The sequence below is a fragment of the Sturnira hondurensis genome, unplaced genomic scaffold, assembly GCF_014824575.4.
Source record: "Sturnira hondurensis isolate 20B ecotype Veracruz unplaced genomic scaffold, ASM1482457v3 Scaffold0004474, whole genome shotgun sequence".
Classification (NCBI taxonomy): Eukaryota; Metazoa; Chordata; class Mammalia; order Chiroptera; family Phyllostomidae; genus Sturnira; species Sturnira hondurensis.
In genome coordinates, this window is record NW_028077105.1 from 5161271 (window position 1) to 5175043 (window position 13773).

General features: G+C 45.7%; 1 protein-coding gene across 2 annotated transcripts; it reads left to right on the plus strand.

Annotated features, from left to right (window-relative positions):
- The first annotated feature begins 2371 nt into the window (after positions 1-2371).
- On the plus strand, positions 2372-8690 carry LOC118986683 (serine/threonine-protein kinase Sgk1). 2 transcript variants are annotated; one of them, XM_037045706.1, is made up of 12 exons: positions 2372-2489; positions 3556-3631; positions 4071-4146; positions 4552-4656; positions 4761-4844; positions 4962-5093; positions 5333-5445; positions 5789-5912; positions 6313-6408; positions 6885-7040; positions 7145-7234; positions 7489-8690. In XM_037045706.1, the coding sequence occupies exons 1-12, from the start codon at positions 2372-2374 to the stop codon at positions 7654-7656; spliced, it is 1338 nt and encodes a 445-aa protein (XP_036901601.1). In that variant the 3' UTR covers positions 7657-8690. The 2 variants fall into 2 exon arrangements, with proteins under 2 accessions (XP_036901601.1, XP_036901602.1); XM_037045707.1 differs by lacking the exon at positions 2372-2489 and adding an exon at positions 3270-3425 and having other exon boundaries at positions 7489-7662.
- Positions 8691-13773: the final 5083 nt, after the last annotated feature.

A 13773-nucleotide genomic window follows, 5' to 3' on the forward strand; every position in this document is an offset into this window, starting at 1 on the left:
GACAGGGGGCGCCTGCTCCACCCATCAGGTATCCGGTTGGAAGAAAAGCCAGTCTCAACAACTTGATTCTCTGCGTTAAATGATAAGTTTAGCAGACCATTCGTCTCCAACTGCTGAACATTAGGGTGGGGGTGGGGAACACATCAGACGGCCCTTTTCTGTTCCAACCACAAATCATATGGTTGTGCCTCTTCTCTGTCCCACTTACAGCCCTCTAACTTAAATTCTTCCTGGAATGCAAGCTGGAGCAGCAGGGCTTCTTTGAGAAAAATTATTCCTATGCATGTGTTTTGATTTTCTGGACTGATTTGTGATGATAATCAGTCAAGTTACAATTTTTTGTGTGTGTCTTGCTGAGGGTGTAATAAACCCAGGACTCTGAAGCCTGTAATTTTCTGAGTGGCATTGCTGTTGCCTGCAGTGGAGGGCATGAATGGCCCAGTGTTGAACTTTGCAGCATGCTCCCTTCCTGTATGCAAATTGTCTTTATATAAAGTGGGGGTTGATAACACAGCAGGGACGCCGCCTCTGACTCCCCCTCTGCTCCCTGGTCATGCTCAGCCTTATCAGGCACACAGAGCATGAGGCTAGTCTAGCCCTAATGAGCTTGACTTACCTCCAGCCTCCACAAAGTAGCCTCCAACCTTCCTACCCTAGGCAAACTGAAGAATGAAAGAGGAGGCTATAAAATCCTCCTTTAAAGGCCCGTCTGCTTTTATTGCTCTAACTTGATGTAATGGATAAAACCAAGATGCTTCAGAGGATTTGGGGTTAGTTGGCATTGAGACTTGGGGGGGGGGAGTCTCTGAAGGAACGTTTTAAGTGTTTTTAAAGCAAGCAAGCAGAAATCTTTGTGCAGGCTGCGTTTCTAGGCAGTCTTCGCGAAATCTGCTGTCTCAAAGGGGGAAGGGATGGTGTGGGAGAAGGGCTGAGCTGAGCTAGGCTAGTTGAATTGGTACATGAGGCACTGGCAGTGACAAGTCATATATTGGGAAGAATCCATGCAAGAGGAAGCAGAAGTGGGCCAGTGACTGATTTGGAGTTTCCTAAACCTTGCTGTAGGTTGGGGCATCAAGTTCAGGTAATAGTAAGTGCTTTTGAAAAGACTGGATGTTGAGCCAAATTTCTCAGCCAGGCTCCAGGAGAAAGGATGTGTGTTCCCTTCTCCCAGTGTGGGGCTGTGGCAACTGAGCAAACCAAGAAGCAGCTGGGGTCACAGATCATATTAGGGCAAATGAGGTGGTTGTGCCTGCAAAACAAATCCCTGCCCACTACCAAAGAAAACCCACTCCAATGCTATTCTTGGTTTGACAGCTGGTATTTTAGAGTGTCGGATCCAGCAGGCAATTCTGAAATGGCAGGGCCCTTGGCAGCAAGGGGTCACGGCAGGGCAGCCACCGCAGACAGCACCCGCGAGCACCTGGTATCGGGCCCTGCAAATCTTAGTAACTTGCAGCCTTCTCTCCGTTCCCGGCCCAGAGGCGGCACTGGCGGCGTCCTGCCAACTCAAGCGCGACTCCTCGCGCCAGCCGTCAGACTGCAGGTCCCAGGTATCTCCCAGCTTGGGGGTTACATAAGGGCACCGCGCCGTTCTCTGCAGAGGTTCCCCCTTCTCCTCTGCTTTCTGGAGCCCAGGCTCCCCGGCTAATCTTTTCGGAGCTAACGGTTCACAGTTAGCTGGGACTAGTGGTAAAACTGTGAGAAGACTCCTGCGCCAGTCCTGGAAATAAGCCGGAGGAGAGGACGGGAAGAGAATAAAGTAGAGTCTTTAAGAAAGTGTAACGTGACCCTGCAGAGTTTTCAGGTGGGAGAGCAGGAGACAGAATCCAGGAGGTCAACCATGCCCCGGGGTCATGAGGCGGCGCCGCCCTTGCTGCCCCGGGGTCACACCAGGTTTGTCCCCTGCGCGGAGCCACTGCTCCCCAGGGTTGCGACTTCCTCACGTGCTCTGGGCATGGCAGGGATTAAAAATGCAAAGGAAAAAAATACATGCGGAAGGGACAGAATGTTCTGAGAGATTACTTTAGAAAAAAAAAAGTGAAATGGAGATTGTACTTTTTTCCTTTAGTGCAGAGACGAATTTTATTTCCGCCCCCTCCTCTACACATTCCTGACCTCTCCCTCCCCCTTCCCTCTTTCTTTCCTTCCTTCCTCCTCTTCCAAGTTATGGGATTTTTCAGCCTTGCTTGGCTTTGGCCAAAAGCACAAAAAAGGCGTTTTCGGAAGCGGCTCGGCCGTGCACAAGGGCCATTTGTTTGTTTTGGGACTGGGGCAGGAAATCTTGCCCGCCCTGAGTCACGGCGGCTCCTTCAAGGAAACGTCAGTGTTCTCTTGTCGCCCTCGCCGGCTGCGCGCCTGGCCGCCACTTTCCATGGGGGAGATGCAGGGCACGTTGGCCAGGACCCGGCTGGAGTCCCTGCTCCGGCCCCGCCACAAAAAGAGGGCCGAGGCGCAGAAAAGGAGCGAGTCCTTCCTGCTGACCGGACTGGGTAAGCGCCGTGGCCCGCACGCGGGACTTGTGTCACTCCCCCACTTGTTGCTCAGCTACAGCGAGAGGGGCCGGGTGTCTGTGGTCGTCGTGAGAACGGAGGGCTGAGGCCCGGGGGTGGCGGCGGCGGGAGCGGGGAGACTGGCCCGCCGGCCTGGCCCCACGCTGACCCCGAAGATAAGGGCGCGCAGGGCCGCCCTCCCCCGGTGCGGCCGCCCTGCGCCCCAGAGATAACCCTGGCTGGCGGCGCACGGCCGCCGGGCCAGGGCAGAGGAGGCTGCCGCGTGGATCCGGGGAGAGGGTCGGCGCCTGGGCCGAGTGAATCCGAAACCAGGGTTTGAGAAGCCAGAGCGGGCACGGAGCCACCCGGTGACCGCGCACTGGGCGGAAAACGCTTCGGATCTGGGACTCTGATTTCCTTGCTGGGCGGAATAAATGAAAAGGGTGGAAAATTACCCAGGATCTCCCTTTCTCCCCACTCCCTCCGCCGGCTGGTTCCCAGCCTCAAGCCCTGGAGCGCAAGAGGTTGAAAACGGTCCAGGGACAGGCCCTCCGCCCGGAGGCCCCCGCGCCCTCGTCCACTCACCCCCTCCTCCCCCCCCGCCGACCCAGGCTCACCCCCGGCTGGGGCTGAACCGCGGGCAGCTGACCACAGGGCAGCCCGCGGTGCCTGGCGGCAGCGGGGGGCGGGGCTGAGGGCGGGGCCTTGTCGCAGAGGACCCGCCGGGTGTCGCGCGGGCCCCGCCCCCACAGCAGCGCAGAGCTTATAAGAGAGGCGGCTGGGCAGGCGCGTAGAGTCAGTTCAGCTGGTCTCCAGTCGCTGCGGGCTCCTTGTCCGGTCTCTGTCCTCTCTTTGTGGCGATGACAGTGAGAACCGAGGCTGCTAGGGGCACCCTCACTTACTCCAGGATGAGGGGAATGGTAGCGATTCTAATAGGTGAGTGCAGGAGTGAGCCTGGGCTTCTACTTTACAAATGTGCCAAGTGGAAAATTTTTGAATCAGATTAAGTGATTGTGGCGTCTGGCGTTTCAAAGCCATCTTAACGTTTCTTTCTTCTAATTCACAGCTTTCATGAAACAGAGGAGGATGGGCCTGAACGACTTTATTCAGAAGATTGCCAATAACTCCTATGCCTGCAAACAGTAAGTCCGTGGGGCGGAATTTGAGAAATAAAAATTAGTGTAGTATGAGTTCACCACCAATAAAGACGTTCTCATTAGTGTGTTCATCTGGAAGCTGGAAAACTCCCCAGGGATAGAGATCCCTTTTTGAAGTTCCAATTTACTTAAAACATTTTTTAAATTAAAATAATTTTTGGGTTTCGCTTGTTCTAAAGCTGTAAAATAAAATTTTCACGTTTGCCTAATTCTCCCCTGCTTCCATAGAGAACAACCCTCATGTCTTGATTTAACTGGGTTTATTATTTTCTTTGGCTATTTTCTTTAACTGAGTAATTTATTTGGGTGTTTTTAGTTTAAACACTGAATTCTCCGGGAAAAGTTGAGCTAGAAACTCACTATTTGTATTGGTGTGCCCCCTTGTGGCGAGTTAGGAGGTCCTAAATTTTTCCTTTCTTTGCAGCCCTGAAGTTCAGTCCATTTTGAAAATCTCCCAACCTCAGGAGCCTGAGCTTTTGAATGCCAACCCTTCTCCTCCGGTAAGTATTTTCTATTTGTGATGCATCTGTGCAGGGGCCTTGTAAATGAGTCAGTACTCCTACATTGATGGATTCAAATGGCATTTCTAGAAGTTAGTATCAAGGCAGGAATGCCTTGTTAGTTCAGGCACAAGTGACACAAGCACTTAACAACGGAGGCAGCAGAGTGTTTTAAAAGGCATGGTTCATAAAAGTCTTTCCTGCGTACGATAACATTGTGTACAGTTTTCGTACTCTAATTTGGAAGATGAACATGCATAGATGAAAAGTCGATTGGGGTTTTTTAGGCATGTGGTGACTCGCCTCGGTCACTTGCAGGTGTAACATCTTTGGCAGTGCCTGAACTTTATTACCCATGTCTTCCTTTGACACCAAGATATTAAAAGAAAACATTTTGTTTTCCAGCCAAGTCCTTCTCAGCAAATCAACCTTGGCCCATCATCCAATCCTCACGCTAAACCATCTGACTTCCACTTCTTGAAAGTGATCGGGAAGGGCAGTTTTGGAAAGGTAATTTCAAATCTGCAGACCTCATTGTCTATAGCCTTTTGTGCACTTATTCTACTTGCTCCCTGGATGCAGATAGCAAGTTGACTTATCAATTGAAATTTTAGGTTCTTCTAGCAAGACACAAAGCAGAAGAAGCATTCTATGCAGTCAAAGTTTTACAGAAGAAAGCGATCCTGAAAAAGAAGGAGGTATGAGATGTGCTTGATGGGTTGAGGTTGGAGATAGAGTTCCATTGAATAGTTTGACCTTGGCACTTCGGTGCCATGTTGAAATCTGCCACTAAATTTTAATTGTCCCTTTCCTAGGAAAAGCATATTATGTCAGAGCGGAATGTTCTACTGAAGAATGTGAAACACCCTTTCCTGGTGGGCCTTCACTTCTCTTTCCAGACTGCTGACAAGCTGTACTTTGTCCTCGACTACATTAATGGTGGAGAGGTGAGCAGAGGAGAAAGATGGGCTAACGTGTCTGTGCAGTTTTAAAGGATACTCGGGGGGTGCGGGGGAGGTGTTACCAGAATCAGAATTTCCTTTAAGCTGACAGGTTTCAAACGGTTAATAGACTATTTAGGGCCACTTCCTGCAATTGTTCTCTTTAGCTATATACGTCAAGACTAATTAAATGCATTGTTATCAGGCGTTGGCAACGCCGACTAACTCTGTTCTGTCTCCCGCAGTTGTTCTACCATCTCCAGAGGGAGCGCTGCTTCCTGGAACCGAGGGCCCGTTTCTATGCTGCTGAGATAGCCAGTGCCTTGGGTTACCTGCACTCTCTGAACATCGTTTATAGGTGAGCTAAAGAGCTCTTAAAGGCACCCTTCTTGGGTATAAAGGAGACGCAGCATCCCTAGGCTTTGACAGGGTCTTAAAATAATCTGTGTTTAGGTATAACTTGGTCACTTAAAACCAGATGCCCCAGCATGTGAGGTGCTTTGACTCCATGCCACTAGGGAACTAGCCAATAAGGATTGGACCGCATCCAGGATAGATTAGCAGAACAAGGACTCCCTTTTTTATACAGGATACAACTGCTGTGAATGTAAAATGCTTCTAATACCCCTAGCAATTCTCTTTACAGAGGATTTCTTAGGAAGTGAAATTAACTTGTGCAACTACATTTGTTTTTTCTACAGAGACTTAAAACCAGAGAATATTCTGCTAGACTCCCAGGGACACATTGTCCTCACTGACTTTGGGCTCTGTAAGGAGAACATCGAACCCAACGGCACGACGTCCACTTTCTGTGGCACACCTGAGGTAGGAGCATGCTCGACTTGGTGCCTGGTCTACCCGCTTCTTTCCAGAGACATAGTGCGATAGTGCTTTAAATTACTGAGAGTCAACTGTTCTTCGAGGTTCCTTAGCCCAATTCAGTGCAAGTAAAATACATTTGCTCTTTGATGCAGCAGGAGATATTCCAAGGCCTTATGTAGCTTAATTAAAACTAGCATATTGTAAAGGATTGCTGAATCCCCAAGTGAGATGCTGTTGGGTGGCCAGTCAGCCTCAAAATCCGGTAGTTATATCAGGAAGTCACCTAAAGAAATCTGTTCTCCTAGGGGACCCAGGGTCTCTCAGCTCTTTCAAAGTGCATGCCTGGCCTTGGGATTGCCTGGTTTCACCAGCTCTAAACTCTGTTCTCCTGTCTGTCTTTCAGTATCTTGCACCCGAGGTTCTTCATAAGCAGCCTTACGACAGGACTGTGGACTGGTGGTGCCTGGGAGCCGTCTTGTATGAGATGCTGTATGGCCTGGTGAGTAGCACCCTGAGAACCGTGGCAGATTGCCCCAGTTTAATAATGCTGCCTTGAGTGTAGGCTTCTTAAAATCCAAGCTCTTCAGGGCACTCAGTCCCCATCGCAGACCTGGCCGTGGTGGCTTGGCCTTTATCAGCAAGTTTACCAAATGCTGATAAGGGAGGCCTTATTGGTTATTTTATACATGGTGTAGGGTAAACTCCTACCTAGTAGATTTTTCTTCTGTAAATTTACATTATACTGGATTCGACCACACTTAACCTATGTGATAATGAAAACACGGCTTTATTAGCATCTACCCCCTGATACCGAGTTGCAAAATGGTCACTTAAAAATCCAGGGCAAAGAAAACCTATCAAGAAAAAGAACGTTCGTTAAGTCCAACCAAATAATACTGCGGCTTAAATCTTTCTATTGGTTATGTATAGAGTCCAAAACTTACAAATACTGAGCCACTTTCTCCCTTCTCTCAGCCTCCTTTTTATAGCCGAAACACAGCTGAGATGTACGACAACATTCTGAACAAGCCCCTCCAGCTGAAGCCAAATATCACGAATTCTGCACGCCACCTCCTGGAGGGCCTCCTGCAGAAGGACAGGACTAAGAGGCTGGGTGCCCAGGACGACTTCGTGAGTGACTTTCTTCTCTCCCGGTTGTCAGGGGTGTGCGCTGGACCTCACTGCCCTGCTTGAATTCTGCCAGGCTAAAAGAATCCTGTGTTTCTTCCCCACAGATGGAGATTAGGAATCATGTCTTCTTCTCCGTAATTAACTGGGATGATCTCATCAATAAGAAAATCACTCCTCCTTTTAACCCAAATGTGGTGAGTATATTTCTTCTAAGTATAGGGAGACCCACAGGACATTTGTTTAAGTCACATTTGGCAGGGGGAGGGCCCCGAGGAACAAATTGGCAGATACTTTATTCATGGGCCTGAAATGGATGATTATTACGGGGATTTCGATATTGTGCCCTAGAGACTTGGGCTCCAGAACTTTAGGCCTAAATGAGGATTTCCCAGCCCTGTATCCAGTGTGAATTCTTAACACTGAATGTGTTTTTTTCTTCCTGCTGTAGAGCGGACCCAGCGACCTGCGGCACTTCGATCCTGAGTTTACTGAAGAACCAGTCCCCAACTCCATCGGCAAGTCTCCCGACAGCATCCTCCTCACAGCCAGCGTCAAGGAAGCAGCGGAGGCCTTCCTGGGCTTCTCCTATGCACCTCCTGTGGACTCTTTCCTCTGAACAGTCTTAGGGTTGGTTTTGAAGGATTTTGTGTGTTTGAAAATGTTTTAGTTAGCCTTTTGGCGGAGCTGCCAGCTGACAGGACATCTTAAAAGAGAATTTGCACATCTCCGGGAGCTTGCACACCTTGGCAATCTCACTGCACACTGTTTGCTGGAAGCTTTTCGAAGAGCACATCCTCCTCTCAGTGAGCTCATGAAGTTTTCCTTCTTACTCCTCCTTCCAACGTGGTGCTATCTCTCAACGCGCACTAGAGCGCGCCGTAGACAGATGCAGGGGTCTGACTAGCAGCAGGACACTGCTCTGAGAAGGACTTCCCGAAGGTCTGTCTGGGCGGTGGTGATGAACCTTATGAAATGTGCCTTTTCTGATGCGATCGTGTTAGCTCCAAAGCTTTTCCTCTTGCAGTGTTTCAGCTCTCTGTCTTTGCCTGTGGACCACTGTGCAAGCAGCGGTCAGAGGGCGGGGTGCCTGATCGCAGATGGACCGAGTAGTGATCGTCAGCATGACATGTGCAGGACACTACAATGTGGGACATTGTTTGTTTCTTCCATATTGGGAAGATGAATTTATGTGTAGACTGTTTTTTTTTGTAAGATAGAGTTAATAACTAAAATTTATTGAAATGGTCTTGCAATGACTTGTACCCAGATGCTTAAAGAAAGCATTGCTGCTACAAATATTTCTATTTTTAGAAAGGGTTTTTATGGACCAATGCCTCAGCTGTCGTTCGAGCCCAGTGTTTTCATTGTTTAAAACATCACCTGTAAAATGGGCATTATTTATGGGTTGTTGGTTTTTTTTGCATTCCTGATAATTGTATGTATTGTATAAAGAAAGTCTGTACATTGGGTTATAACACTAGTATATTTAAACTTACAGGCCTATTTGTAATGTAAAACCACCCTTTTAATGTACTGTAATTAACATGGTTATAATATGTACAATACTTTCTCCCTCTCAGCACACAACTTTTTTGTGTGCAATAAACCGATTTTGGTTTGCAATAAAACCCTGAAAAATATTTACATAAATTGTGTCATGCATGTTCTTTTGTGTATTTTGGTTGGGGTGGAGCAATAAAGGGTCCTTTTAAAAATCAAACAGAAAAATGCTGCTGTAATTTCCAGCTCACTGATTTGCTTCCAATAACAGCATACCTTCTGACTCCAGGGGTATATAGGGTGGTCTTAAATCCAACGTATATTCCAGGTCTTCTTAGCAGCATTTTATGAGGTCAGTTATTCATAAATCTGTCCAAACAAATCCTTTCCAGTTTACTGGTCTCCCCAGGACAGCCATAACATAATGTTCCCTGTTATTGCCTGTCCTGTGATGTTGACTGCTGTTTGTTCAGACATTTAGCTTGTCTGTGATTAACAGGTTATTCTTTCAACCAGTACGTGAGTGCCTGCTCTGGGCCAGGCTCTGTTCTGTGTGCTGGGGCTATAGCAGTGAGCAAAGAAGGCAAATCTCTGCCCTTATAGAACCTGAGAGGATAGGCTGACTGTCAGTGAAGCAGTTTATTGAAATGGAAGTCAAGGTCATAGTCTGCAAGGGTAGGAGAATGCCACCAAAGAGGGTGAGGATGTTTGTTATAAATGGAGATGTTCCCCAAAAGTTGATGTTCCCCGAAAGACTTCTAGTGGGAGAGTACCCAGAGCTGAACCAAGCCCAGTGCTGGTTCAGAGAAGGATCCCCAAAGAGTGGCACATTCCTAGCTTAGACCAGGAGTCTTAAACTGGTGCACAGCCAACACTGCATGGACCCAGAAGACTCCAGGTCTAGTTTGCAGAGGCCATTCCTAGAGCTCATCTCACTAGAATGATTACAACCGAAGAGGGGAAGGTAGCACGTTATGAGATCAATGTCTTGCATCCAAACTGTTAGGACATACACTTTTCTCTGCCTTTCACACAAATTCCTAGCAAACAGGGAATCCCCCACCAGCCGGTCTTGCTGCAGCCTTAACTTCTGAGTCAGCTGTATTCCCTCTACCCTGACCTCTTAGTTTGCAGAGGGATTTCCCCAGGGGAAGTTGTCATCTTTTCCCCTTTTATTTCATATTTCTCATATTTTGACCCCACCCCCACCTTCAAGTCTTCTCAGGGCAGAACAGGTGTTTGAAGATCACTTACTCCTTGTCCTTCATAATCCACTTAAGGAACAGGATCAAAGTGACTCAGCAACATCTTGCTGAAGGTGGCTTCCCATCCAGGTCAGTGTTGTAAGTGCTGCTCCCCTAACCAACCCCAGCTGCTAAAATCAGCTAGTATTGCAGAGAATCTAAAGCCTGCAATTTCCTGGCAAACATTGATGCTAGCTCTGACCAGAAGATTATTGCAGATCTCCCCTTCATTCTCATAAATTACAGTTATGAATTCCTCCTCGAACAAAAACTGCTTAAATCACATTTTTAGTTGAACACAGTTCTGGCAGGCTGGAAATCTATAATCTGATTATAAATAACTCAGAGGGTCCAGGCATGGATTTCAAAGCTTATTGATTTTTTTCAAGGGTAGGAATTCTGTTTGTGGGGTCACCGTCAATCATTATATGAGATCTAATTCACATTGTTCAAGAACTGTAAGGAGCCGGCGGAATCCCAAGCATTGTCACCCAAATGGGAGCAGACTAGATCGAACGAGTGGGCAGAACTGGGTCAAGGCAAGAACAGGGAAGTCAAGAAGGGACCAGGGACCAATAAAAAAGGGCAAATATTTACTGAGCTCTGATATCAAGTGATTCAAGCGATGTCAAATAGCCTTCACACAGAAGTATCTTTTATCTACAGGTGTGGTACACATTCTTGCCAGCTTTTGAAACTACATTTGAGCATGATGGTTGCAAAAGGGAGTAAATTCTCTTCCCAGCTCTCCAGCTGCAGACCTGCTCAGATTGGTTGGGGGAAATTATTGAGCCAAGACCCCCAAGAAGTAGATAGGACTCTGAAACCACTGTTGCCCTGAGGAATAAGTCAAAAACACTGTGCTTAGAGAATTTGCCTTCTACCATGGAGATATAGCGCCTACCCCTGGAATATGACAGGTGGTGAATGGGGGTGAAGAGGACTTCAGAAGTCCAGAGACCCTTGCTGGAGGGGTCAGCTGATTAGAGCAGGCTTCACAAAAGGAGGCTAGAGAGTCTTACTAACCACTTCTATCTCTAGGGGGTCTCGTGGGATTGGGGCCCTGAGGATTAGACAACAGTAATAGCTCATACTGCTGCTATATACTATATGCCAGCCATTGTCCTAAGTATTTAATACTCAGTTTATTTAATCTTCAGAACAATCCCATGATATCGAAAGTGAAGAAACTAGCATGGAAGGGTGATTTGCTGGTCAGTGGTGGTGAGATTAGAAGCCGAATCATGACAGCCTGACCCCAAAGCCTGTGCTATAACCATTCTGCCCGACAGCAGAATATAGAAGCTATTGTTAGTCATTCACTTATTATTTCACCGGACATTTACTAAGATACCTCCTAGGTGTCATGCTAGGCAGAAAGAGAGAGAGAAAGTGAATAGTGTAGACAATCTCTGCTGATGAAGATGAGAAGCAGCTGGAGATGCACATTGCAGTGGGAGTATAAATTGGCACAAACATTTTGGAAAACTGTTTGGCACTATCAACTAAAGATGAATGCACATGCAACTTCGTGACCCAGTATTTCCATCCCATGGTTTAATACCTAAAATAATGTACATATATTCAATAAAAATTTCAATAATGTTTATGGTGGTTCTACTCATATTAGCCCCAACATGTGAACAAAATAAAATGCCCACCAACAGGAATAAATTAGTGTGAATTTTATATAATGGAATACTATACTACAATAAAAATGACTAATTGACCCATACAACAGCAGGGACTAAATCTCACAAAGAAAAGTAGAAACCACACTGTGTGATTTGATTTGTATATAATTTGAAAGCAGGCAAACAAAATGCATCTTTATAGAAGTCAGGCTATGATCACCTTTGGGGAGGGGAGGAGGGGAGGAGTGATGGTTAAGAGGACACCTGGGGGCACGGTCTTCTGGGTGGTGGTAAATTCTTGATCTGGTTGGGGTTTTCAGGGAGTGGTTTTGCTCTTTGCTATCTCATCAAGCTGTAGACTTGTGATATGTGCCCTTTTCTGTGTTTGTTATATATCAATTAAAATGGTTAAAATATGTAGTATGACAAAAACAGGGTGTCACGGAAACACAAAGGAGGGACACATTACCTTATCTGATGAGTTATTGAGAATGGAGTAGACAAGAAGGAGGAATCAGAACACCTAGGCACATTTGTGTAGTTTATTTCTTTAATGTAGCTGACCCAACTCCTCAAAGTGGTTGTCGCAGCTGCAATAACAGGACAAAGACCACCCACCAGTTTCCTCCACATTCCCAGGGTATAATGAGACAGCCCGACAATAATCAATCAATGTAGTTGGCAAAGCAAGATGTTACACACCATAGTCAGTCTTCACCCCATCCTGTTAAGAAATTTTTCACTTATCCATCAAAAAGCCCCTGAGGTCCTACGTTTTGAGACTTGTAACAGGAGCATAATGACGTTTAACTTAAAATGGTGTTAATCAGAACAATGTTTCTATTAAGAAAAAAAAACACCCCTTTAAATGAATCCCAATTAAATTATTTAAATTTTTTCTCATATGACATGAAAATTTTTAACAATTACTAAAACCACCAATTAAATTTCTGTTGCTTAGACTTTAGCGTGCCTGTTCTGCTTTGGGCACTCCATGCTCACTATACAAGAGTATGTTTCATTTACATGTTTTCTCTGCTTTCCACATTTTTCTGTGAGGACTTTAGCAATAAGAGTAGGAGAGATCCTTGATGTTTACTTAGTGTTTCCTTATCATATTGTGTTCAGACAGGTATATTTATGTATTTGGAGATCTTGGGAACCATGAGTTCCAATGGGCAGGGTATTTGATTTCCTCTTTTCTGTGTTGCCTGTTTTGTGCTCCACCTAAGATATCATCACAGCGGGCGAGATGATGATAATGATGATAAAACAGCAATATAAAGGTACAGACTGTTCACAAAAAAGATGCATGTGGACAATTACTTCTTGAGTTGACCAAGGGTCATTCGCATAAAGGCATAGTGTCACTTTACATAATCGTCATGCAAATACATAAAACAGATAAGTGGCTGCCAATCTGTTCAGATACCCAGATGATTTAAACACAATTCTGCTCAGTCTGTATTTAATGTCACTTCAAATAGCCATACTCCTTTTTAAGAAATATAGTTGAAATACAATATTGTTTTAGTTTCACATATATAACATACTAATTTGACAGTGTGATCACCACAATAATCGTAACAACCATCTGTTACCTTGTGATGAGTCATTACAGTAATATTGACAGTTTTCTCTATGCTGTACTTTACATCCCCATGACTTCTTGGGTTTTCAAAATAACTGTACAGGTGTGTACCTCTTATTCCCCTTCAGCTTTTTATACCTGTCCTCCCACCCCTCCTCCCCTCTGGCAATTATCATTTGTTCTCTTTATCTGTGAGTCTGTCCCTGTTTTGTTTCATTTGGCCATTTCTTTTTGGTTTTTAGATTCCACATATAAGTGAAATCACACAGTATTTGTCTTTCTCTGTCTGGCTCATTTCACTTAGCAAAGTACACTTTAGAGCCATTCATGTTGTCACAAATGGAAAGATTTAATTATCTTTATGGCTGAATAATATTTTAGTGTGTGTGTATGTGTGTGTGTGTGTGTGTGTACCAACTTCTTACCCACTCATTTCATTTATTGGTGGACACCTAGGTTGCTTCCCTATCTTGGCTGTTGTGAATAATGCTTCAGTAAACATAAGGGTGCACATGTCTTTTAAATTACCATTTGTCTCCTTCAGATAAATGACCAGAAGTGAAATTACTGAAATGTATAGCAATTCTATTTTTAATTTTTTGAGGAACCTCCATACTATTTTCCATAGTATCTGCACCAATTTGCATTGCCACCAACAGTGCAGGAGGGCTCTCTGTTCTTCACATCCTCACCAGTATTTACTTGCTGTCTTTTTCATAATAGCCCTTCCGAATGGTGTGAGGCAATATCTCACACCATTGGTG

Coding starts and splice junctions, on each gene's coding strand:
- LOC118986683 (XM_037045706.1), top strand. CDS start 2,372: ATGGGGGAGATGCAGGGCACGTTGGCCAGGACCCGGCTGGAGTCCCTG. Junction 5,446..5,788: donor TCTCTGAACATCGTTTATAG/GTGAGCTAAAGA, acceptor TTTTTTCTACAG/AGACTTAAAACCAGAGAATA. Junction 6,409..6,884: donor ATGAGATGCTGTATGGCCTG/GTGAGTAGCACC, acceptor CCCTTCTCTCAG/CCTCCTTTTTATAGCCGAAA.